Source organism: Lagenorhynchus albirostris, chromosome 13 (assembly GCF_949774975.1).
Source record: "Lagenorhynchus albirostris chromosome 13, mLagAlb1.1, whole genome shotgun sequence".
In the NCBI taxonomy this organism is placed as follows: domain Eukaryota; kingdom Metazoa; phylum Chordata; class Mammalia; order Artiodactyla; family Delphinidae; genus Lagenorhynchus; species Lagenorhynchus albirostris.
The window spans coordinates 65,789,583-65,817,308 of NC_083107.1; the positions used below are offsets into that span (position 1 = coordinate 65,789,583).

The 27,726-nt window shown below is 42.6% G+C and overlaps 1 protein-coding gene across 1 annotated transcript; it reads right to left on the bottom strand.

Moving 5' to 3' along the window:
* YPEL5 (yippee like 5) lies at nt 1-27,726 on the bottom strand. The gene is made up of 5 exons (XM_060169919.1): nt 27,584-27,726; nt 15,676-15,840; nt 11,354-14,233; nt 7,596-7,741; nt 1-384 (listed from the first exon to the last, which is right to left on the bottom strand). Exons 2-3 carry the CDS (start codon nt 15,814-15,816, stop codon nt 14,009-14,011), a joined length of 366 nt encoding a protein of 121 aa, XP_060025902.1. The 5' UTR covers nt 15,817-15,840; nt 27,584-27,726; the 3' UTR covers nt 1-384; nt 7,596-7,741; nt 11,354-14,008.

Below are 27,726 nucleotides of genomic sequence, written 5' to 3' on the forward strand. Positions count from 1 at the left end.
TATAAAATAATTTTTTTGATTTGTTGAGTGCCTGCTGTGCAACAGGAAAATTCTGAAAACGAAAGGAATGAACATGATTAACTCTATCAAATATTACAACATATGCTCTTGTACAATAACAATGTGGCATATCTAGAGAGGGAAAGCAACTCACTGGGCGAGAGCGGGTTCAGTCATCTAACCACAGATCTTCGCAGGGACTGGAGTTTCTCTCACTGCTGGGACTGAGATCTGGCGAGGGTGAGGGTCCCAGTGCAACATCCAGGATGGAGAAGATCAGCTTTGGGATGGTTTGTGACAATAACTACGGAACCACACTTCTTGTCAACTGGGGGCTTCCCCAAACAAGTTGGAACCTGGTGTCTTCTTAGTCCATTTGGGCTCCTATAACAAGAATACCACAGAGTGGGTAGCTTAAACAATAAAATTTTATTTCTCACACTTCTGGAAGCTGGAAAGTCCAAGATCAAGGGGCCGGCAGGTCTGGGGTCTGGCGAGAGCCTGCTTCTGGCTCATAGATGGCTGTCTTCTTGCTGTGTCCTCACAAGGTGGAAGGGGCAAAGGAGCTCTCTGGGATCTCTTTTATAAGGCACTAATCCCATTCACGTGGACTCCACCCTCATGACCTATGCTCATCCCAAAGGCCTTACCTCCTAATACCATCATATTGGGAATTAGGTTTCATATACGAATTTTGGAGGGGTACAAATATGCAACCTATAGCACCTGTCAAGTGCAAGTTTGTTCTCAGAAGCACCAGGGCTTGGTGTGATAAACACAGCCTTCAGATCAAGCAGGATGATCTCCTCCATTACTTGCTAGCTGAGCTTCCTAGGGCAAGTTGTTTCACCTCTCTGAGCTGTAGCTATTTCACCTGCAGAATGAAGGCACCTAAACCTATTAGACACCTAATAAGGAATAGCTATCACAGTGTCTTGACAATGGGGCTGATACAAGGATAGGCTCAAAATGTGTATCTGGCTAAAGGTTAAAGTACTATCTCTACCTTTTCTAATCAGAGCTGCATAAGGCTAATTGATAGCATAATTCTGGAGCCTAAGAAATGAGTGCCTCTTATAGAACTGAATTGTCAAGGGACGAGCTGAGGCAATAATCAATCCCTCTACAGCAGTGCTTCTCAACACAATCAAACCCAATGCCTCTCTTTTATAACCATTTTAATGCTTTGTATTAGTCAAGGTTCTCCAGAGAAACAGAATCAATAGGATATATGTAGATATACAAGAGGAGATTTGTTATGGGAATTGGATCATGTGATTATGGAGGCTGAGATATGCCATCTGCAAGCTGGAGAGCCAGGGCAGCTGGTGGTATCATTCAGTCCAAGTCTAAAGGCCTGAGAACCAGGAGCTCTGATGTCTGAGGACAGAAGATGGATGTCCCAGCTCAAGGAGAGAAAGGGAATTGCCCTTCCTTCGCCTTTTTTGTTCTATTCAGGCCCGCAAAGGATTGGATGATGCCCACCCACACCGGCGAAGGATCTTCTTTACTCAGTCTACTACTGGTCTACTGATTCAAATGCTAATCTCTTCCAGAAACACCCTCACGGACACAACCAGAAACCAGCTATCTAGGCATCCCTCAGCCCTGTCAAGTTGACACGTAAAACTAACCATCATGTGCCCCTTTACAGTGTTGAAGCTCATAATTATTAACACCTATCTATGTGCATAATTTCAAAGAAAAATAACACCCTGCAATAAAAAGGAGAAATAAAAGCAATGTATAATATTACTTATATGTATGTAGCTCAATGTGTAAATGCTTAAGCACACTACATCAGAAGAAAAAAGGTGCCTTCCTGACATTTTCACAAGCCCCCTGGAGCCCACGTGGTTCTGCCTCCTACCCAGTTCTAAGGGCAGGGGGAGTAGGTATCAGGCATCAGTCAACTCCTGGTACATTAATCTTCACCCTCTCACCCCCAGCCCCTACCTTGACCCCATCACCAACAAGGAATGAGGCAAAGCATCCAGGATATGTTCTAGCCCTTTCTACCCTCCCCCACAAAGCTCTGCCTCTCCAGGGCGAGGAAGATGTAGCAGAAGAACCAGGAAGGCCTTTGATACCCCGAGTCTCAGCCTCAGAGGAGATGAGGGCCATCAGGGCTCTCTGTTCTTTCTGAAGGATGAGGAGAGCAAGGAGGGGTGCTTAGCTGTCCGACCCATCTCTCACCTCCCAGCAGGAACTAGGGTGCTGCACTCTGACCCCAGCTGTCTTCAGCTTGCGGGCCCTCTCTCAGGCTGGCTGGCTGGCTAGCTGGTCCCTGGTTTCCAACTCTTCTATGGCTGGGGCAGACCCAGCTGACAGGCCTGCACTCCTTGAGGCTGGGCCTGGGTCTGCAAATATGTGATGAGGGGTCCCAAAACCTTGGGCACAAGAAGGACAGTGTCAACTGCCCTCCTGCAGCAGGACTTTCTCATAGGCTGACCATGAGGTGTGTTCACTGGCAGGGTGGGGGGCTCCGGTGCACCAGCACAGCAGAGGGAGCAAGGCCTGTCACTCGGGCTAGGCTCTCTTTGGCCCTTTCTTCTCAGGGGCAAATGAGTCATTTGGACAAGACATACAAACCCTCCCCCAGTGGTGCCTCATGGCCACAGCACCCGTGATCAGGGTCTTTGCTCAAGCCCAAGAATGGGAGCTTCTCTTGCCACTGGGGAGTTGTATTCAAGCCTGCCCAGAACTTGCTTTAAAGCTGTGAAGCGGGAGAAGCAGGGTTCTGAGCCGTTCTCTGGGCTTCCTAGCTACACGGGCAAGGGATCTACTCTGAGCCGATCCTTGGGCCTGGTTGTTCCCCAGGGACTGCCATCATCTCTGTCCACGGGGAGCAGGGGCCTGAAGTGGCTGGCCTATTTCCTGGGAGGTCTGGCATTTCCTCTTGCCAGACCCAGGTGCGCCCACTGCTTGAGGGAAAAAAAATGCCAGCTAAGAAAATGGTCCAATGGCGCTCCCTGCTGGTCATATGCTAGACTGCGTGGCTTTGCAGACGGACATGCCAACCTGTTGTTTCTCACTTGGGAGAGGAGACTGACTTATTTTTAAAAGCACTATATTAGGTAACTATTGCTGCAGAAAAAATGAGTGGCTTAAAAAAACAATACTGTTTGTATGGGTCAGGAATTTGGTGTGGCTGGGCAGTTCTGGCTCCAGGTCTCCCATCACGTGGCCATGAGACATCAGCCAGGCCTGCAGCCATCTCAGGGACTCACTTCAGAGGTGGTGCATTAAAATGGCTGGCAAGTTTGTGCTGGCTGTTCGCAAGGGGCCTCAGGGCCTTTCCATGGGGGCCTCTCCACAGCTGCTTGCCCGATCTCATGGCACTGGAGACTGACATCCCCTGGAGCAAGTGATTCAAGACGGTGAAGTGGAAGCTCAGATGGTTTTTACCACTTGGCCCTGGAAGTCACACACTGTCACTTGCACGATATTCACACAAACTAGCTGTGATTCAGTGTGGGAGTAAACTACACGAGGATATGAATTCCAGAAGGTGAGGATCCCTGGTGCCATCTTGGAGGCTGGCTACAGCAAGCACCTACCATGTGCTAGGTAGTGTGTGAATAATATATAACATCAAACAGAGCATACAATTTGCAATTATTGCATGTTGACTATGTGTCCAGGTGCTCAGTACTTTCCCTGAGTTATCTCGTTTATCTTCACAACCCTACCAGTTTGGTCCTGTTATCACCCATGGAAGAGGTTAGGAAATTGGGACTTAGGGAGGTTAGATAGTGAGGTCACATGGCTGATAAGTGGTTGAGTCAACATTCAAGACTTTGTTCTGTGTTCACTATGCTGAATGCCTTTCTAGGCATTTAGAGCTAACAACCAAGGAGGTGGGCACAGATGAGGAAACTGAAGCTCAGAGAGGTCAAATAACATAGTCAAGTTTACAGAACCAGTCAACGGCAGAGCCAGGATTTGAACAGAGGTGACACCAGAGCCCATGCTCTGTCCACCCCACTGCATTGCTCCAGAACAGAGGAGAAAGATACAGAAAGAATACAAAGAACTTTGAGGTAGCCAGCCCATCCAGTGCCTTTGTATCTATCAGAAGACACACCCTCTGGGAGGCTGTAGTTCTGCAGGCGCTGGGCTTAGCAAGCTCAGTCCTTACTTTCCTCCTGGGCTAGGTGCTCCTGCCCAGGGCAAAATCTGAGTGTGGTATCCCTTGGATAGGAAGCTAACAGGTAGACAAATGGGAGAGAAGTGGTCATAAGCTTAAGAGGGTGGTGGCAGGGGAAAAGGAAAGGGGATGGGAGGAATAATAAACAAAAAAGGAGAAGGGAGAGAGAAAACTTTATGAGGAGGGGAAGAACAGGGAAAAACGATAAAAAACAGACCAGGTGCATGGGGCCTGATTAGTCCTCCCAGGTGAATGCTTGGGACCTTCTCGACGTGTGGCGGGGAAAGCAGAAGACCAAGTTTGTGAAGTCCTTCGACTCCAGTTCACACATTCCTCCCCACCTCCATCACTAGTCTGGGGAATGGGGAGAAGGAAAGACACTGGCCAGAGGACAACCTGGTTTCAGGTAAAATGGGGTACAGCAGGGTGGGCAGCCTCCTGGGGACCCAGGGAAACCCAATGCAGAGGATAACCACTAGAGTATCAGAGAGCTGATGGATGGATCGATTAACTAGAAGATAAAACTGGAGAGTATAATTGATGGCTTCATCATTGCTTTTCTTTGCAGTTTGATCTCCAGAGCTAATTGTTTAACTGGCAGGTTCAGCTTTATTAGTGGCCGCTGATGATCTAATGTCTGCTTGCTTTTGCATTTGAGTTTGTCAAGTTTTACTTTCACAGCAGGTTATGGAGTCAGAAGCCACCTGGAGGGGCTGATAATTTGAAGTATAAAGAGTTATGAGACTCAGAGGCAGAAAAACCTGGATTTCAGTCCTAGTTTCACAGCAGCTGGAGATGACAAGCCGCCACCCCCGCCCCAGTAGCCACGAGTGCTCCCACAATCAAGCTTCACTTGGGCTGCCTCTCTGGAAAGTTCAGCAGCCTCCCAGAGGCCAGTCTCTAGAAGGAGGGTGAAGCAGAAAACTCACTTTTTTCCTGCCTCCTCTACTCCAATAAGATCTCACAGTTGCCAACTGGCCTAAAAAACATATCTGTTTGTTTCACTCTTCCACTCATAATCTTGCAATGATTTCCATCTACCTATGGCATAAAATTCAAATTCCTGAACTTTTGCTTATGCTATTACTTTTTATTGAAAATCTTCTACCTCTCTCTGCCTGGTACTCTCCTATTCAAACTTCAACTTGATTATCCACCCATCCATCCATCCATCCATCCATCCATCCTGCATCCTGAAACTCTACTTCAGTGCTTCCTAAGCTTGTCTGCACATTGGAATCACCTGGGGAGAGTTGAAAAAAATGCTGATATCCTATCTCATCTTCAGAGACTGTGATTTAATTGGCCTGGAGTGTGGCCTGGGCTTCAGAAGTTTAAAAAGATCCTCAGGTGATTCTAATGTGTAGCTAAGTTTTGGGACCACTGCCCCACCACTCTGTACCATATACTGTAATAGCCCCTGAGGACTTAGAGATAAAAGTTGGTTTAGACTAGAAATTTAGTGTAGAAGGAGAAATAGATTGGTAAATATATAATTACCCAACAATGTACACAAGTGCTATGAAAGACGTAAGCCAGGTATTCTCGGGAAGGTACAGGAGGAGCACATAACCCACAGTGGTGGGACTGAGGGATGGTGGTCAGGGCTGCCAAGTCTTCCAGGACAAGAAGGGGGTAGGCATCCCAGTCGGATGGAAACCTGAACACAGCACAGCAAGCTGGAGAAAGCATGTCACTTTTGGGGGTGGACAAGAACTTAAGGTGACTGAAGCTTTGCGGGCAGTGAGCTTGTGGAGGCTGATGGGGCCTTACAGGGAGCACAAACTGGAGAGCTAATGAAGGCAGTGTCAGTGGCAGGGCAGGTAGGGCACTTGGTGAACTTCTCCAGGGAAGTCTCCCTCACATCTTCTCCACCTGCACACTCCAGCCCACGACAGAGCCCTAACCTTCCTTATGCCTCTGGCCCGTAGCTCTGTGCCTGGCAGAGAATAACTGCCCACACCTCATGTCACATGGTGAGGTAGAGAAAACATAGGCTTCGGTGTCAGACCAACTTGATTCAAGACCCAGCTCCAGCGGTATGATATTGGGTGAGTCAGCCATGTTCTCTGATCTTGGTTTTCTCCACTATAAAATGGAGAAAATGCCAAGCTCATGAGATGACACTGAGGATCAGAAGAAATTCAACAGTGTTTTTCACAGTATGGTCCTTGGACCATCAGCCTCAGCACTGCCTGGGAACTTGTTAGAAATGCAAATTCTTGGGCCCCATCCCAGACCTGCTGACTCAGAAACCCTGTGCAAGATGCCAGCACTCTGTGTTTTCACACACCCTGCAGTTAGTTCTAATACATGCTGAAGTTTGAGAAACACTGATGTAACTGCCTCATCCCTGTGCTTGCTTTTCTGGAAACCTACATTACTCCTAAAAAGTAGAACAATCAAACCAGCCACAGAGCTCCGGCCTGTGCTCTGGCCCCCCCTTTCCTTCTTATTGGTCACTGCAGATGTGAGGCTCAGGAGGTCAGGCTTTGAAGTCAGTATGTCTGAGAGGGAGTTCCATGCCAGGTGTGTGTGTGTGTGTGTGTGTGTGTGTGTGTGTGTGTGTGTGTGTGTGTGTGTGTGTGTGTGTGTGTGTGTGTGTGTGTGTGTGTGTGTGTGTGTGTGTGTGTGTGTGTGTGTGTGTGTGTGTGTGTGTGTGTGTGCCTATGCAGATTTTTGACCTCTAGTAAAGCTGTGTGACCTTGACCTCTAAGTATGTGTTTCCTCATCTGGAAACGGAATTGCTAATACCTATGGGCCAGTCACAAGTCTAAGTACTTTCCACATATTGATGCATTTTATCCTCACCACAGCCCTATGGAGTTAGTACAATTATTATCCCCATTTTAGAGACAAGGAAGCCAAGGCACAGAAAGGTTAAGAAACTTGCTCGAGGGCACACAGTTCTTAAGTGTTACAGCTGAGATTCAGGCACAGGCCCTCTGGCCACGGAGTCCATGCTCTTAGGCAGTCTGCCTCCAAAGTCTCCTCTGAAATATGAATAACGCATCCGACCTCTAGCATACTCTGTGGTTGTGTTGAAATGCCTCACCTAAAACAGTCTTCTCTCTGCTACTTACAGAGAACATGCCTTAGTCACTTCACCTCTCCTGGTCTTAGTTTCCAAATGTTTAAAATGAGAGGTTGGACTAGGTGAGGGATGTAAGCAGGAGCCCCTAAGGTGTAAAGAATAAGCTGTTTTGTTTATTTGACTTAAACCAAGCATCTGTCTTTAATTGGTATATGCTCCCCCTCTTCACTCTATAACCACCCCCTTCAGTAGTCTTACACCAGGCCCACTTTCCTTATTTTAATGAACTGTCTGGCATCCAAAGGCATCTGAGTTTGAGATCACTAATCCGACAATGCCTAAATCTACAAGTTTACAATTCTTTCACCTTCGCCTTTCTTCTCCCCCAATCCAACTTAAAGAACACTTTACCTGGGCCGTTTCTTGTGCAAAGGCTCTGAGCCTTGGCCCCTGCCTTTCACTGTTACGGAAGTCCTCTACTTGGCATGTCTGTTGGAGGTGAGCTGGTGTTCCTTCTTTTCTCCATGTGCCCTGAAAATGCTGATTTACATTTGCTTCTGGAAGGGAGACAGAGGAAGCTCATTTTAGAATGTAAGGTTAATCCAATTTCAGAGTCCATTGCACATGGAAAGATGATTTCTGTTATTTCCATTTAAACTGGTAGGTTTCCTCTTTTCAAACTTAAACTTAATTGCTGGAAAAACAAAGGCCTTTTATTCTGCTTTATGAGCTTGTGTACTCCTATGTTGAATGTCTTCATTTCCTGTAGCAGGAATACAGTCAGTATTGATACAGTGGCTTTGAGGATTTGTACTGGGCTTTGCAAACATCCTTCGTAAGGCTGCTGGGAAGTAGGTGCCAGGTGTTGCTGACTAATGACTAGCATATTGCCTGACACACGTAATAGGCACTCAGATATTGCTGAATATGGATAAATGAACGAGCAAATACTTTCTAGCAACTGGAGCCTAAGCTAATTAAATAACTCATTGAACCTCACTCAATTTATAGAAATGTTTTGTTTTTAGAATACTGTAGGGCTTATAGTTTTCACACATGTTCTCTAGAAATTAGTTTCCATATTTTTTTAAAGTTGAGGAAATGAGGCTTCAAGAGGTTAACTAACTTAAAAGTCACACTGTGATGTTCCTGTGACCTCAGGCTGTCATTGTCAAAAGACAATATCAAAAAATAGTTGTTGAAAAAAAATTTTGAAGTTGTGCAAGCTAAAGCTTTAGATACTAAAACAAACATGGCGGAAAAAAATCACTTACCATAAAAATCTGGAAATAGTACTATTACTTGTATAGTAATTCATAGTTTCTAGGGCATTTTCTCACGGACGATTTCATCTGACCCCCTGCAATTCTACTCCAGTGGGGTGAAATCGCCTCTCGCTTCAGGTTAGCTGACCATTAACAACAGTAACAGACTGCCCCAGATATTAACTCTTTTCCAAGGCAGGCCAGACTGGCACTTAAGAACTGAATATCCTGCATACTCCTGCCACCTACTGGTGCTTTTCTGGTAGCATGGGTTTCAGCTAATTTTATATTAACAAACGTTTTTTCTTCAGTGGGACCACTCGACTCTTTTACTCCTTATCACTCAAGTCCTTAAAAAGACCCCGCTGCCCCCATCTTTGAAACTCAATTTCTAAGGAGGCCACTCTGAAACAGGACCTAAGACTTTCTTAGGAAAGGGGTGGAAATACTTCTGACTCCTTTTGGCATACTGGCAGGTTTCAGAAATGTCTATGAGCACCTTCCAGTTGGCTTAGAGGCTGAAGGAAGGGAGGTGGCTTAGCCAGGGACAGAGAATACTCACGGATTTCACGCTTTCGTAGTATTGCCTCCACTTTGCCCAGTATTTTCTGGGAGGGCTACAGGTAGAGAGCGGGTCAGCTGAGAAGGTAGTGTGCCAGATGCTGACAGCTTACTCCATGGCACCCCAACAGTTAGTGGAAGAGGAATGAAATTCTGGGGGACAACTGAAGCCAACGTCCTGACTCAGGGGCACACCAGTGAAGTTTCTCAAACTGCACCAATCCCTGAAAACCTCTGGTCAATACCTTTTTTCAAAGCTGGGCTTTGCTCTGGATACAAGTTTTTAAAATTATTACACAAAATCTGTCTATGTACTTTACTAGAAATCCAGGGCTGAGAGATGACTTGTTCATCTTTAGGGCAAATTACCAGAGTAGGATTAAAATGAGATGATCTGGTATATAAATAGTTTCTCATAATGTTAGGGTTCTTTAAAAATTGAACTAACACTATTATAGCAGTAGTGTGAAATAGGCTGAGGTAAACACGGGAGAAAGAAAATTGGATGTGAAAAGTAACTAGTGGAATTTTAGTGGAAATTCTTGCAGGATTCTTTTCAAAAAGTAAATTTGTCTGACTGGGGAGAAAACTTGTATGCTTTTTTCTTTATCACTGAGGTTGTATTTAATGAACTTTTAACCTTCCCTTCCTTCTGCTCCATGTTAGGACAAAAATAGAAGCTCTGACAATTTCTGAAAGCAAAGTAAAATGTCTATTGTAGCAGATGATGAAAGCTTTCTTATGGTCAAAGGTCAAGACAGTAACATTTGATAAACAGCAGATTTCATGCCCTAATTCCCTTAAAGATTTAGCAGTACATATCAAGACCAGGAAGGATTTATAAAACTTTGAAAGCATTCTGGTCATTCTTTAATTTAGAGCAAAATTAAGTTGTGAAGTGTTGTTCAGGATTATTGAAAAAAAACAGTAGTTATTTCAAACATTTGCATGATACTTAACAGGTTTTTAGGCCATATATTTCACTATATTCTAACCAGAATCATTTAAGATAGGGCTTGTTTTCATAATTCATACTTGAGAAAACTAAGGTTCAGAGGTTAAGTCACATACTTCCCAGTCACGCAGCTGATAAATCACAGCATTGAAGACAGGTCTTTATAAAGTCTAGTGATCTTTCTAGAAACTCTTCCCGAAACTTCTCCTCTCTTTAAACATCAGTTTATCTGACTATTGTACTTAACTGTTTAAAAGAGCCACTGTTTTTAAAAAGCAGGTGGAAATTAATCTGCTTTTTCTTAGTCATACTTCTAAGCCTGTGGGCCTCCCGTGATAAACACCTGCGTTTACCAGGTGGTAGCACACCAAAACTATACATTATTTTGTTTGAACAACCCTTTGAATAGTGATTCTCACATCTTAGCAATAGGTTATCTTTGCAGTTTTGTAAAAAATCTGATTTCTTGGCTCCACCTCAGGGACCAATCCAGTATAGTGGGAGGGAATGGAGACATAATTCACTGTTAACAAGCCTCTCAAAATGGTCAAATTGCAGATGATTTTAAAGAACATAAATATGGGCCTTCCCTGGTGGCACAGTGGTTAAGAATCCGCCCGCCAATGCTGGGGACACGGGTTCGAGCCCTGGTCCAGGAAGATCCCACATGCTGCAGAGCAACTAAACCCGTGCGCCACAACTACTGAGCCTGTGCTCTAGAGCCTGCGAGTCACAATACTGAACCCGTGTGCCAGAACTACTGAAGCCTGCATGCCTAGAGCCCGTGCTCCACAACAGAAGCCACCGCAATGAGAAGCCCGTGCACCACGATGAAGAGCAGCCCCCGCTCGCCACAACTAGAGAAAGCCCGCGTGCAGCAACGAAGACGCAACGCAGCCAAAAATAAATTAATTAATTAAAATAAATAAGTAAAGCAATGCCCAGGATCACAAAACCCTTAATGGTGCTTTGAAATGTATATTTTTTTGCCTTAATGTAGAAAAGTTTCAATTTGGGAAGTACCAATATTTTAAAATAAAGAAGCCATACAATTCATATCCAATTTAGGATGAGTATCCATGCTAATTTCTCCTCTTAGTTGTGCTTTATTTCTATAACAGATATCTTCTTATCATTGCAATGTGCTACCTTAAAAGGAGTTTTTCAGTTTAATCTTGCTCTATTCCCAATTCACACCTTTCCTAGATTAAGTTTTGGTTTTATATGGCTCCTCGTGGGAAACCAGTGTTAAAAAGTGACATGCAATTAATTAGTGGATCTGTTTGAACTGTGAGGTATTTTTAACTGTTGTAAAAATGAAATCCATAAACCTGTCTCTGAATATTGTACAGTTGGTAGTTTCCAAATCCTGCCTGATCAAAAATTACCTGTGGGGCTTCCCTGGTGGCGCAGAGGTTGAGGGTCCGCCTGCCGATGCAGGGGTCACGGGTTCAAGCCCCAGTCCGGGAAGATCCCACATGCCGCGGAGCGGCTAGGCCCGTGAGCCATGGCTGCCGAGCCTGCGCGTCTGGAGCCTGTACTCCGCAACGGGAGAGGCCACAACAGTGAGAGGCCCGCGTACCGCAAAAAAAAAAAAAAAAAAAAATTACCTGTGGACTGATTTAGGCCTGGGCTAGGGCCCAGACTCTACATTTAAACACCCCATATATGACTTTTATGAATAGGTACTGAAAACTGAAAATAGAAAACAGTTATGGTATTGCTATTTTTCTCTTCCAATCCCAAAGTAGCCACTCACAATTGTAACTTAAATCATTACATAATTACTAACAGATATTTAACTCAGAATATTCACTTTAGGACAGTCTCTGTACACATTTCAGTAAGCCACTCATTATACAGTATATTCACCTGTATTTGGTTAACTTTTCCTTCCCACAGCAAAATCATTCCCACTAGTGGTTTCCCATCTCAAGTGCACAGTGTGTTTGCTTTTCTGTAAACAATCCAATCTGACTGGATCCTCCATATTGCTATTTGTTTTTTTTTTTTGCAAATGGAAGTTTTTAAAAGGAAGGGTGTAGAGGAACTTGCTGCTATGGTACCTGGTGCAGCCACCTAAAAGTTAACCTAGTGCTATGACATTTTATTTGTTCATATATACTGAATTATAGGTGTCAGTGTCTGAGGCAAAAGTCATCTCAGAGAAGTTAATATTTGTAAATTCAGTATCTCCATGTGGAAATTAGGTAGAGTTACCTAAACCAGAATGTCACTTTATCACTGCCAACTGAAAAAGCTATAGCTACTCAAAGGTAAGATGTATGTGTTCATAGATAAAAACTAAGATGATTACTAGACAAGGATAGTGGAAAATAAGTAGCAGTTTTGCACCAATGCAAGACAAAATATACTTTATTGTGACAGCAAATGCACATAGTGCTATATAGGTAAGGCATGCTACTAGGAATGTGCATATAATCAAAGGCTGGTATGGAAATGAATGGGAATCAGTGTTGTGTCTTAATGCATGAAGATTTAGTCCATGGTGAAGGAAAGAGAAGAATTTGTGTCCACATATCTCAAATGCAATATTATACACCTACCAAATCAGAGGCCTATGCCTCTAACCAAGAGCCCAAAGGCAAATAAGAGAAACTTAATCCTAACTGTACTCAGAAATCACATCTAGTATCAATAACAGAAAGATTTTGCTAACTAATTTGAGGCAAATTTCATCTCTAGACAAAGACCTAGAAATTGAGCAAACATCCATTCATTCATTTAGCCAATTTTAACGCCATTTATTCCACCAGAAATACTCGAATACCTAGAAATAGTTTGGATAGAGAAACATTTACATTTTAATACTTCATAATGTTGTAAATTTTGGGCTAAAATAACCCCCTGAGTCAAATTTGATCCCTTTCTATTTGAAGGGGCCAAGTAGAATTTCAATTTCAACAGCTAAACTTCTGAGGGAAGATCTGAGAAAATAATGCTAGAAGATCTAGTCCTTTGATGTAACTATCAGGCTCCACAGACTTGTCAAAATCAATGCAAAACTGAGGAGGATAGGTTGAAACACTTTGCAAAGCAGTAGTTTTAGATAGGCTGCTTCACTTCCCTCCTTTTAAAACAGATGCAGATGAAATGCTTTCTGCATGAATGCACACTGACATTCTGTTCAACTGTTTTCTAAATGCAATACTGTGGATTTAAACAGTATGCTTTAATTTAAACAAAGTAGAATCTTATACACAATTTAGCTTAAGAGATGAAAAGAAACACTACTATGAAAATTACTTAACAAATACTCTGCTCTTTTAAAAGGTGATTTTAAAAGCAACACAGGACCAAAAACATCCAACTATTACTTTATTTATATTACTATGCTTAAGTTACATGGAAAAGACAACCAAGCAGTTCTGCCCCATATCAGGAAAAGTTTCCAATCAACACCAATTATGTGGTGACAAGTAACTAGGAATGGTGACATCTTTGGGTCAAGACTGACAAGGAAGAATGGGCTCTGATGCTACGGTTCATCTCCAACAAGAATATGGCACAATGGCCAGCACAAGCCATACTAACACTGAACCTTTAGCGCTGGTCACAAATTCGGATCTCTTCTCTGAAGCTAGCAAATCAAGTGAAATAACTGGGTTTAAAAAAAAGTTTTAAAATGAAGCCCAAATAAATTTAAGAACCATGCTCTTGACACATTTTCCTTTCAAAATTTACATAAAACACTTTTTCACTCTAATGGTCCAGATATTTTTCCTCACATAGCCCACCATGTAGCTGCAGATAGACTATTCTGCCTCAAGATGTAAACATAGGGGGGAAAAAATTAACGGCATCCGCATAATATTCTCTCTACACACTGCTGTTGGATGGAAAATAGAAAATTAAAAAAAAAAAAAAGAAAGAAGGAAAGAAAGGTTCCATCATAGATTCTCACAACCTCTTGTTCCACAGTTCATGAATCCGACTCTGATGCTAAGGTGACAGTGTATGTAAGTAGATTTTTGTTTTCAGTGAAGAAGACCTGGGAAAAAGATGGATTTATCTCTTTTTCTTCAAGAGTTATCAGATGGTACATGCTCCTCAAAGCCCTCACTTTCTCGAACTAGCGCACGTTCTAGGATCACACGGCCTTCCTTATAACGCTGGCTGTCTTCAGTGGCAAACTCATAGATCCATCCCAGTTTGCTATTGCAGTTTTTGCAGCTCACATCTCGAACCATGTGGCGGCCAGTGAGCATGACCCGGTCTTGAACTTCACTGTACTGCAGGTTAACTACCTAAGAAACATGTGAAAACAAAATTGCAAAGCCATGTAAGTTATCTGCCAAAAATGGTACACAATATTTTTGTTGGTGCAAGAACAGCAACTTCAGAAAAACGAATAGCAGTTGTTACTTTAGTCAAACCTACAATACATTTCCCAAGAGCTATTTTTACAAACTGCTGGGACAGGTAAGCATCTGTACTCAACTGGACATCTAATGTAATCATGCATTATTGTATTAGTCTAAGTCACACTATTATACACGTTAGTTACACTTCTGTGTTATAGTGAAGAGTCCTTAACTTGGAGTCATAAAACGTAGGTCTGGGTCCAACTGTTATAATTCACCACTCAATGATGAGTACAACTATGGCTACCAATGCAAAAGAACCTAGTACGCAACAGGTACCCCATAAAAAGAAATTTGGCAGATTTGTTTCTGAAATTACATTTTATCTATAAAGAGACTGGGGTAGATTGCAATACATAGTTTTCAAGTGGGTTCAGAGAATCTGTGAAGAATTTCCAATGATTCTTAACACCCAATCATCTTCTACACTTTACTTTTCTGTAAAGAACCAGATAGTAAATATTTTTGGCTTTGACGGCTATATGGTCTTTGTTATAGCTATTTAGCTCTGCTGCTGTAGCACAAAAGCAACCATAGATAACACATAGAAGAATAAATATGGTTGTGCTTCATTAAACTGTACTTACAAAAACAGGCAGCTGGCCTGCCATGGTGTGCCAACCCCTGCTCTATACCGAAATAAAGAGCAAGGGGTATATACGCTATCAATTCTTTGAGAGAAAAAACTTATTTCTAAGTGGAACAGGGGAGTGTCCACTGGAGAGGTTTAAGTTGAACTTCTAAGAACAGGACCTTGGACTAGTTCTGTTCCTTAGCGTAAAGTATTTGGAAATTCAAGTTTGCTGGTACACATTAGATTCCAGGAGGCAGAATCACATCAACCAATTTCAAAGCCAGCCAGAAATTAGAGAAGGAGGCAGACTATACACTAATGTGTAAGTCAGGAAGCGCTCTTCCTGTTAGCAAACCTCTTAGCCAAATCATAATCAGAAGGATGACTGGTAGGCATAAGTTAAAGCAAGGGAAGTTGGTTAGATGATCCTTATTCACTTGCACTGTCAAACTATGACAGCTTAATGCAGCTACCTCCCTATAAGGATAAATCCGTGATATGGGGGTATCTTGGCCCCTTCAATAGTCTGTGAAGTAACTACCAAATTCTTACACTGAATGTCTTCTGAAGCAACGGAGACCACCCTTCTTATTATAATACAATCTTTAAACTCTCAACAATCAGTTCTATAGAGCACAGCTCTCATTCTGACTCTTCCTGGCATCTCCATGCTCTGAGGGGTATTCTGGTACTGCTATCAAATATATCCACTGAACCCACTTAGGAAATGAAACTGGTTTTCCCCACCAACCTTGTTAAAAAGAAATGCTCTGCCAGTGGCGCCTGTGAATCGAGTGGAGATGAGTTCTGAGCGGTTGGTCAGGATCGTATCGCAGTTTGCACAGGAAAACAGACGGGTACCACCAATATGATCAAGGAAAATCCTGCCCATTTTTATAGCTGAAGTTCTAAAAACCTAGGAGCAAATGGAAAAGGACAAGAAACACATTATGATTTTTTGAAAAAATTTGTTAGTACCTACTTGGTGGTGTCATAGAGAACCATTTATATACACATATGTGATCTCTTTAAAGTACTTAATACGTGAAATAGCTGACTCTGAACAAAAGGATCCAAAGTTCACACACTGAGGAAACAAATAGGCATACCCAAACTAAGAACATTTTAGAAGCAGTAAGTCAAGGAAGTAAACATGCTTAGGAAGGCCAAAGAATGGTATCACTTCTCTTTTGACGGGTATGAAAAAAACAGGAAGACAGTGGAATATCAAACTGAATGATGAGAAGCACAAGCAGAGAGGTGAGAAAAGAGGTTTAGCACAGGGTTAAGTATACATTCTGAGTATGTGTAATTTGAGAAAAGACTTGTGGGATGAGAGTGGGATGATCAGATAAGAGTAGAAAAAGGGGCGATCAGAAAACAAGAGGGTAGTCTGGTTCGAGAGCATGGGGGGCCTGGCTCTCTGGTCATCAGGTGCGTCAACAACCACGAAGGGGTGATGGTACTAACAGTAGTTAAGTTTGAGTCTGTGGAGCACTGTACTAGGATGCTTTACTTATTTCAAAATCATCACGACAACTCTGTGAAGTTATCGCCCCCATTTCAAAGATTACCCAAGGTTACTAACTGGTCAAAGGTTACACAGCTTTCAAGTACAGAAAATCGTGACGGGAATACGGCTCACCCAAGTCAAAGCCAAAATTTTTCCATTACTCTAACACAAGAAGAGGACACACAAGATGGTCTAGGCTGGCATAAGGCTAGTAAAACAAGAACAGAGAAGAAGGGAAAGATGAGCCGTCGTTATATAGCTTACTATTTTTAAGAAATCCTTCCAATTCAACAAATCACAGAAGTTCTGAAACATTGCAAAAAATCTCTGAATCCAACTTCTGAAACAAGGATAATCACACTCCAATATTTTAAAACTTAGGAGAGTTAATATATGCAACTCCTTAAATTCACTGCAATTAATCGCCTAAAACAGTATTTTTAAGATCTAGACATAGTCAAGAATACACTATAGCTTTTCATTTTAAAAAGCATTTATTCCTGCGTGTAGTGATCAGCTCCTATGTTTTAAATATTTAACATTATATGTCTTTAAAATGGCACGCAGAGCTAACACAGCTACCACTATGGAAAAGAAAAATCTAGAAGCCATGTGTAATCCACTGTCATCTTAAACTTGGGGAAATTCCATTACAAATTAAAAATTCCATTCCTTCTAACATCTGTCAACTTCCTCAGCCATTAGGCAGTTCTAATGTCATCAGAAATGTCATTATCACAAAGATAATTATGACTCCCATTACACATTATGATATGGGAGTTTAATAAAGAATGAAAAACAAATAGTGACTATAATTACAATGTATAGCTTGTAAAACGAAAGCCAGTGCACTAACAAAAGTGTCAATGAGTAAACCCTGGGTAAAAACACAAGACTTATGAAATGACATTTAGCTTTCTGATTGTATTTCTGCAAAACGACAACAGAAGGTAAGACTTGCTGTCTATTGTTTCAGTCTCTAGGATAGCATTACTTTTCCCAGATGCCTAAGAACACATTATTTGTTATGCAAAGGTCAAAGGCTGCAAATCTGAGGCCTGCTGGCTGAATTCATTTGGTGGCAGAGGCATACAGCAGTGAACAAAACAACCCTTCCCTCACAAAACACTAGTGGACATGTTTAATCTGGAGCACAGTTTTTTACTTTTAATAAAAAACCGCTGAGAATCACTTAAAATTTGAGAGATTTCATTAAGAGCCTGTATTGGGCCTTTAAAAAAACAAAAAACAATGGGGAGAGCTGGCAACACAGGGCATATATTCTCATAGGGCAACAACTGGCTAGAGGTGAGTGGTGGCTGCGACTCCCCAAGCTAGGCCATTTCATTTGCTTTGTGTCCATTCTGTGCCACAAAATTACTTCACCTGTTAAGACATTTGAGTTTATGACTCTTGATATAAATTAAGCATTCAACAACCCTGTGAGTAGTTGATTTTGGTCATCTTTCTTAATACCGGTCATTTAGAGAAAGGAATCAACAGCAGGATTTTATAGTCTCACCTCTGAAGACATAGTCCTCAGAATCTATATTTCTCTGAAAACTAGTATTTGTGCAGTAATTTAGCCTCCAGCTTGGGCTTCTGGGAACTGTTACTTTCAAGCCAATTTTCCTTCAAACTTTTAAATACAATATTCATCTTGTAAGTTATTTCAACCATAATGCAAGAATAACTATATATTTTTGAATTGACTGTGACAGATACAATACTATTGAGGAAAATGTTCAGAACTTCAAAATGAACTCTCCTGATACCTTCTACCTACATCTCTATCTTTGGTTCAGTATTACAACATAGCTGTGGCCATCTGCTTGCTACTGGATACATGCAAACTATTTCTAAATGGGGTAAATAGATTTAACATGCCTTCTCTTCCCTGCTTCAAATTCAGACTATTTTTAACTTTTACCCAGCTATTTTTTACTGGATTCAGTTACATGATTCATTACCAAGACTAAAAATATCTGTACAGAATCACTATTCCCAGTTGCAGTTGCCATTTGGAGAGTTCTATATACGTATATAAAACTGTAAAATGTAGTTCTAATTTGCCAAAAGAGAGAAGCCTGAATGCCATGGAATCCAGCAGAAGCAAGCAAAACACCACTTGCTGTTGAAGGTCTCTGGGACATAGAAAAACCTTCGCAGGCCATTGGGTCCCAGGTGTTAGGCTTTAGCTTCGCTGGGCTAGGAGTGCAACCTAGTGCTCACTTCCCCTGTGCACATTCGGGAGGACTGACGTCAAGCAGACTGCCACTTCATTACAGAAGGGGGAAGGTTATTAAAAAGCTAACACATAACACCTGAATCAGGTTTCTCTGGACCTGGACAATATATTGAACTCTGTCTTAGACTTAATAATATGGGACACTGCATTTGGTACTTTACATATCACATTTAATCTTGACAATTTCTGAAGTAGATATTATCCTAATTTTGTAGAGGAAGAAATAAAGACTGTGACTTTATGAAACCATCCAAACTGGGATGTGAACTAAATTCTGCTCCAGTTCTTTTCACCCCACTTACTCTCTAGTGACCAGAAGAGACAGCCAGATTCAGTCCTTCTCCCTCAGATTTATCATGCACCCCTCCTGTCTCCATGCTGAACCTGCTATATTCCCTAACTTTGTTGATGGCAACTCCAATCACTCTCCTAAACTAGAAACCCTGGCAACTTCTTTAAGAAACTGCAAAATTGACAATACCTCCGCGATCGCTTTTCGAGGTCTTTCCTCCCCCTCCCTCATCAATGTCTTAGTTCAAATTCTCATCACTTCTAGATAAACCTCTTGTGGTCAGGGAGTGTGCATTAGTAAATGCAATATACATTCACAGGTGCCACTACATTTATGCTAAATTAGATAGTGCTACAAAAGGTACTTCAGCCTTACTTACAAAAGACATGGACTTCAGCCACCCCTTTCTAAGAGCTTATACAGACCACTCCTCTACGAACTTTGAAACTTTTTATCTGACAGGATAGAATATAGCTGATTCTTTAAAAACAATTTTCTTAAAGGAATAATTTACATAACATAAAATTTGGCCATTGTAAGTGTACAAATGAATGACTTTTAGTAAATTTACAAAGTTGTGCTACCATCACCACAAACCCTTTAGCTTTAGAATATTTCCATCACCTCCCCCAAATCCCCACAAACCCTTCTTCAGTCAATCTCCAGCCACAGGCAACCAATGATCTACCTTCTGACTGTTTTTACATCTAAATTATTTCCCAGATATGCTAATCACCTTGCTTGGATTTAGAAGAGTACCAAATATCTTCAGTCACATATCTCTAAAATATCTTAAGAATGAATTGCTTTCACAGATGACTAATGTTCTCTGTATTGATTCTGGGGGCACTTACTGTGTCCCTAAGTAATAAAATGTGTGTTATGGTATCAGTGTTGAAGTTCAAGTTTATAACCAAAATTAGCCCCAAACTCATCATTAATTAAAGCTTTAAGACACTCTCTTCCTTTTTAGCATTTCAAGCAAAAAAGAATCTAATAATCTTAATTTTTATAAGTGCCATTCCCCAAATAATTTAATAAATAAGGTCTCTTGGGTACTAGATTTTCTTTGCTGTAGGTTATTGAAACCTTAAAAGGTGGAAGTAAGAAAATTATCAAATTTGAGTGTTTAACTGGAAGCCTAACATCAGTTCATTTGAAATTACTGGAAACAGTAAGGTGTCAGGTTGAAAATATAAGTGAAATTCACACATGATATGTTGATATTTTAGTAATTGATTTCAATTTCCTCCCTCTTCAATAAATAGAATTTAGCTACCTAGAATTTTCAATTTCTATTTTAATAGGAGACTCCAGTGAAGCAATACATTAAGACCTTTACCTTTTTACAGTTTTTTAAATTTATAGGATTTATAGAATCTAAGAGAAAAAATAGTTTTTCTCTTTCAGAAATCCATGAAAGACAGTCTCCAGGAATGTATTATTTTAAAAATTAAGACATTATGGACTATATAATGTCCAGGTCAATGAAACAATTTTCTAAAAAAAGGTTTTTTGATTTAGTTTTTTAGAGCAGTTTTAGGTCCACAGCAGCAAAATAAGGCAGAGATTTTCCACATGCTCCCTGCCCCAACAAATGCATACCCTCCCTCATTATCAACATCCTTCACCAGAGTGGTACATTTGTGACAACTAATGAACCTATAATGACACATCATAACCACCCAAAGTCCATAGTTTTTTAGGGATCACTCTCAGTGTTGTACATCTTATGGGTTTAAACAAATGTATAATGACATATATCCATCATTATGTTATCACTGTTTTAAAAATTCTCTGGGCTCTATTCATCCCTCCCTCTACCACCAACCCCTGATCTTCTTACTCTCTCCATAGTTCTTCCTCTTCCAGAATGTCATACAGTTGGAATCATACAGTATATAGTCTTTCCAGATGGCTTCTTTTTCTTACCAATATGTACTTAAGGTTCCTCCAAGTCTTTCCATGGCTTCATGGCTCATTTCTTTTCAGTGTTGAATACTATTCAACTGTCTGGATGTACCAGTGTATTTATCCATTCACCTACTGAAGGACACTATGGTTGCTTCAAAGTTTTGACAATTATGACTAAAGCTGCTATATATATCCCCATGCAGGTTTTTGTGTGGACATAAGTTTTCCATTGGGTAAACGTCGAAGAGTGTCACTGCTGGATTATATGGTATGTTTAGTTTTTTAAGAAACCACCACACTGTCTTCCAAAGTGGCTGTACCATTTTGCATTCCCACTAGGAATGAATGAGCTCTACAACCTCACCAGCATTTTGTGGCGTCAGTATTCTGGATTTTGGCCATTCTAATAGGTGTGTAGTGGCATCCCACTGTTTTAACTTACATTTCCCTGATGACATATGATGTGGAGCATCTTTTCATGTGCTATTTGCCATCTGTGTATGTTCTTTGGTGAAGCATCTGTTAAGGTCCTTGGCGCAGTTTTTTTTTTTTTTTTTTTTGCTGTACACAGGCCTCTCACTGTTGTGGCCTCTCCCGTTGCGGAGCACAGGCTCCAGACACGCAGGCTCAGCGGCCATGGCTCACGGGCCCAGCCGCTCCGCGGCATGTGGGATCTTCCCGGACCGGGGCACAAACCCGTGTCCCCTGCATCGGCAGGCGGACTCTCAACCACTGCGCCACCAGGGAAGCCCTTGGCCCAGTTTTTAATTGGGTTGTTTTGTTACTGTTGAGTTTTAAGAGTCCTTTGTATATTTTGGGTAACAGTCCTTTATCAGATATGTCTTTTGCAAATATTTCTTTCAGTCTGTGGCTTGTCTTTTCATTCTCTTAACATTGCCTTCCACAGAGCAGACTTTTTCATAGTAATGAAGTCCAGCTTGTCAATTATCTATTTTCATGGGTCATGCCTTTGGTGTTGTATTTAAAAAGTCACTGCCATTCTCAAGGTCATCTAGGTTTTCTCCTATATTATCTTCTAAGAGTTCTATAGTTTTGCATTTTACATTTAGGTCTGTGATCCACTTTTGAGTTAATTTTTGGGAGTGGGGGTGTAAGGTCTGTGTCTACATTCACTTTTTTGCATGTGAATGTCCAGTTGTTCCAGCACATTTAAGGTTATCTTTGCTCCACTGTACTGCCTTTGGTCCTCTGTTAAAGATCAGTTGACCACATTTATGTGGACCTATTTCTGGGCTCTCTATTCTATTCCATTGATCTATTTGTCTGTTCTTTCACCAATACCATACTGTCTTGATTACTGTAGATATATATTAAGTCTTGAAGTTGGGTAGTGTCAGTCTTCTGACTTTATTCTCCTCCTTCAATACTGTGTTGGCTATTCTGGGTCTTTTGCCTCTTTATAGAAACTTTAGAAAAAATTTGTTAATATTCACGAAGTAACTTGTTCGAATTTTGACTGAGACTGCATTGAATCTACAGAACAAGTTGAGAAGAAATGACATCTTGACAACATTGAGTATTCCTATCCATGAACACGGAATCTCTCTCCATTCATTTGGTTCTTGTTGATTTCATTCATCAGAGTTTTGTATTTTTCCTCATATAGATCGTATAGACATTGTTAGATTTGTACCTAAGTATTTCTTTGGGGGGGGCGGGCGTGCTAATGTAAATGGTACTGTGTTAATTTCAAATTCCACTTGTTCACCACTGGTACTGATTTATACACACCACACACACATACACACTAACAAATATCCTGTTCATTAGTCTGGTTCATTGCTGAATATATTCTTTAAAAGCAGGGGTCAGCAAACGAAGATCTACAGACAAAATTCAGCTCACCACCTATTTTCATATGACCCAAAAGCTAAGAATGCTTTTTACACTTTAAAATGGTTGGGAAAAAAACACTGAAAGAATATTTTGTGACATGAAAATTACATGAAATTCAAATCTCAGTGACCATAAATAAAGTTTTATTGGGACAGAGCCATACCCATTTGTTTATACTTAGCTGCTCTCTCACTACAATGGCAGAATTTGAGTATTTGCTACTTAAACCTTATGGGCTGCAAAGTTCACAATATTCACTATCTGGCCCTTGACAGAAAGTGTGCTGACCCTTGCTGAAAAAATTGTTTGGAGAGCAGAAGAGCTTTTCATTTAAAAAGCAGACAGTCTTTCTCAGAAAAAAAGGAAACTTGATTGGCATTCAGGTTTAAGGATCAACAGGAGTATCCAACAAAATCAATTTAATCCCACTCCCCTCTTCTTCATGGATTTTCTAACTAAAGTCCTTAACTTTCTGTAGTAAATTCAGCATGTTGAAGATCAACAATACAAAGATTATAAAAATAGATCGTATACCCAGCTGCTGCCTCCTTCTCTCTCCACCCCTAGGATTTAAACAATGTAGCTCAAATACTTGAACTCAGGGTTCAAATCTCAGCTCTGTCGCTTAAAAGTTGCATAAACTTTGGGTAAGGTATCCTCACCTCAGTTTCTTCATCTATAAAACGGTGACAGCAGTACCCATCTCTGAGTTGTGAAAATTAAATGGCGATAAAACATTTTGAGAACAGTGCCTGGCACACAATAAATGCTAAATAAAGATAAATCTAGTAAAATTAGATTATCTTCTTCAACATTCTCCACCTGAACTTCCCCCTCCAATTACAGATGAAGAAAGCAAGGCTCAGAAAGGATATGAAACAAACAATATTAACTGGCTTCATTTCCTGTTAATCACTGCAAAGCTAAGTGACCAGGTGACAGAAATTACATGCAGGAGGAAAGTTAGAAACCTTGTGAAGCATCTCAAATTCTCAGTATCATAATTCTAGGTCTTAAAATAGGCACTTGCCCTCCCTGTAACTAATAATCCAGTTGGGACTCAACCCTGGCAAGTAGAATTCACAGGAGGAGGAATCACACTTCACAGCCCTAAAAATACCAGGGAGGCATCTCTAAGAACCCTCTGGTGGGAAAACACCCAATCCACAGATAGACTTTTCCTTTGTAAAAGAATTATTTCCTCAGGGCATTTCCACAGACCACAAAACACACACTCTACCCAACTCTAGCTATCATTGGACAGGTAAGAGGAGTTTTTCCACTGCACTAGGAGGTGGTGGGCAAATACAAGACACAAAAACTCTCTCCTGCAGGGAACTGAGTGTGCAGGAGCCTAGTGCAGAAAGGGTTAAAGGAATCTGCCCTTCCAGGAAAGGCTGTGTTTTGCAATGGTTTGGCTAAAATGGAAACATGCGGGAGCAAGCTTGTATATCTGGTTTTCAGTCTCTTCTCTCTCCAAAAAGGGAAGGAACAAAACTCAAAGGACTTCTAACAGTGCTGGGCTGATTACTATAATTAGCATCTAACTCTACTGTTATCTCATCAACTATTTCATACCAATTTGTGATGAAGTTCTATTGAAAACCTACAAGAGAAAATAATAAATTTAGTTTGATCCACAAAACCAATTTTCCAATTTTTTTTTTTTTTTACAAAATGTTCACCAAGCCAAGGTTTCGGTGACACAAGAAAGCTATGCTTTCCTCTTGTTCTCTTGCAATACCTGACCAGTTTACTTTGCTGTTTCAAATGATGTTCTGGTTGTGGAATCAGGTCTTCATTTTTTTTTTTTTTTTTGCAGTAAGCGGGCCTCTCACTGTTGCGGCCTCTCCCGTTGCGGAGCACAGGCTCTGGACGCGCAGGCTCAGCAGCCATGACTCACGGGCCCAGCCGCTCTGCAGCATGTGGGATCTTCCCGGACCGGGGCACGAACCTGTGGCCCCTGCATCGGCAGGTGGACTCTCAACCACTGCGCGCCACCAGGGAAGCCCTCAGATCTTCATTTGACAGTAACTTTTACATTTTTGTTCTTGCCTGCTAATAATGCCTTTGTTGTTGTTAAATGTTTTCCAAGTTCACTGTTTCTATAATTCTTATTGTTCAGTTATCTCCAGAAAATAAGACTAGTCATGTAACTCAGTGAGTCAGCTAAACAATCTGAGTTGGTAATCGCCCCAAAACAGCTTTTGGCAAGACAAATTCAAGATCTCTCATTTGCTGTGATGCAATACCATGAGTCAAAAAAGCCTCTAATTGGATGGACTGGAGTACAATTTAACTCTCTGGTTTCCTGATTCAGGTGTCAAGTAGCAAGTTTCATGTCACACCTAAGGTTCAGTTCCTACACCACCAAGACATTACTACACAGGATTATCAGAGAAACTGATATTGGTTTATATAGCCATTTAGGCACTATGAAACCTAAAGTGATAATCTGGGCAGGATTATACTTGGTTGGACTATCTTCACATCTTAATATTTAGGATTAGCCTCATGTCTCATGGACTGTTTTTTTGGAGGGTAGTAGCTAATTTAATCTCATTTTTAGACTTAATTTTGGCCTTATTTCCCTTCCTTTTTAATTTTCTAAACCTTTTTTTCTTTCCTACCACTTAAATAGAGCAAAAGAAAAGGCAACTAAGTCTAGGGAAAGGTCCTCAATGATCCAGCCAGATTATTTTAGAAGCAGCAACATGTATTTTACATGTTAAAATCCAATTTAGTGTCCCTGTATAGAGTTAAATAACTTACTTAAGCACATTTCATCAACACCCTCTCCTATAGATAAGATGGCTGCCAGAAATAAACTTAAAAAAGAAACAAAAAAAGCCAAACAGTAAGCCTGTATTGGGCACTGAGCTGGGTGAGAATGTGATAAAGGCAGACATTGGTTCTTTCCAAGGAGCGTGACATTTTACCTGGTATTCCAGTACAAAGCCAGAAAGATAATGGCATATGTGGAAAATACTTTGTGTGCCAAATTCCACAAGCTCTACCTTCTCACTATCTATAAAGGCTCTGGGCCTCTTTTTTTCCTCCTAGGCCTCTGTTTGCCCAATAGCATCCCAAAGCCTCTTCATTTTCTAGGTCTAATTAATATCAATCCACTCTAGGATGCTTCACTCTTCTCACTGCCCCATTTTTGAACTTCTACAACATCATTTCATAACTTACTAATATTTAACTGCGTACTGTTACCCAATTTCATTGGCCTATGCCTTTTTACTAAAAACTGTGCGTTTCTAGAGAAAAGATCGTAAATTATTTGCAATTTCCTTCTTACCTAACATAGCGCGAGTATGCAATAAACTTTTAGGGAAAGATTCCACCAAGACGCTTCACATCTGGCACAAATATGTACCCTGGACACACTTCATGCATTTTGGTTCGTCTTTTGTTGGAACACAGCTGCAACACTGCATATGCAACTGTGCAAGATTAGCTAATACCCTATTACCCCCAGTTACTTCAGCAGCAAGTCTAATTTCCCCAAAACACAAGGTTAGCCTGAGGTTACTTCAGGTTTTCCATCTGTCAAGGAGATCTGAAATAAAAATCCTCAGATTACCAACAGGGCTCTGTAAACAGAAAAAATTTAAAAATAAATGAGCTGTACACCTTCCCAGACTCTCCGCGCAAGGGGAGATTAATCGGTGTCGGGATTAAACAGATCTTTGTAGTATTCCAATTTTCCAACTCCCGCTGTCCGGAATACTCATTGTCCTACCTACGAGTTTAGAATAAAGGGGTGACAGGGTGCGCATACGCCCCACCGACAAGGAAAGCAAGGATGCTGTTCGCGTGGGGCAGCAGGCGGCCGCGCGACACCCCGCGCCGGTGAGCACCGCCGCAGCCACCCACGCCCCGCGGCCCAGGCTAGCCCCAGCTGATTGCGGGCACGTGACGCCGCGGGCCAATCGGGAGGGGCCGGGGCCCGAGCGCGGCGCGGCCGGGCCTCCTCCGGCACAACAAACACGGGCCGGAAACAGCTGAGCGGGCGGCCCCGCAGCCCCGGCCGCCCGACGGCCGCCCAGCAGTTGCGCCACGCCCTCCGTCAAGCGTACCCCTCCCTCGGCCCGGGGATCTCCTGGGGTGCAAGAAGGCAGGGTGGCGGGCATCCAGCCTTTGGGGGGCAGCAAACAAAAGCCAACGCCGACCCCCGCTCATGGCCAGTGCCAACCGAAAGGGGATGTGGCCCCTTTGAAGGACAGGCCACGCCGTGGCGTTATTAACGCCGCACATCTCGGAGTCGAGTTCGGACTTCACCTCGGGGCCGTGGGCGCAGGCCCCGGCGGAGACCGCGGCGGCGCGGAGACCGCGGCGGCGCGGAGTCCGGGGCGCGCCCCCGACACTGCGGCGGGGACGCGGCCCGTGGGGGCGGGGCAGCCCAGGCGACGGGGTCGCTGGCCAAACTGCCCGCGGAGGGGCGCCGGAAGCCCCGGCCGCGACGTGCAGGGCCTTAGAGGCTGCGCCGGGGCGGGAGGGCGCGGGCGCCGAGATGGAGGTCGCGTCCGTTGCGGTTGCGCCGGTTGCCCCGGTTGCGCGGCGGGGGCGGGCTGACGGCGGCCGCCGCGCCTGGGCCTCACAAAGAGGAAACAGGCCAGCTCGTCAGCCCGCAGCCCCGGCACCGGAGCCCGCCCAGAGGGGCGGGGGTCGGCCGCGCTGGGACCCCGGAGGGAGCGCGGGGAGGAAAAGGCACTTCCTGCCTGGGCCTCCCGCCCCGGGCCGATCCCGAGTGTTTCGAAGCCGCTGACCCGGAGGGGCGCCTCAGCCCCCCTCAGGCCCCGAATCCAGCCCCCGACCGCCGCACTCACCCCGAGCGGCTGTAAGATCCACGGCCGCCAGCAGCTCTTCGGTCCTCAGCTGAAATGAAGCCCCCTCAGCCAGCGGAGTCTCCAGGTTTAGTCAGGCCCTGGCCTTGGCCCCGCCTCTCCCTGGTTGGGCCTCAGCGTCAATC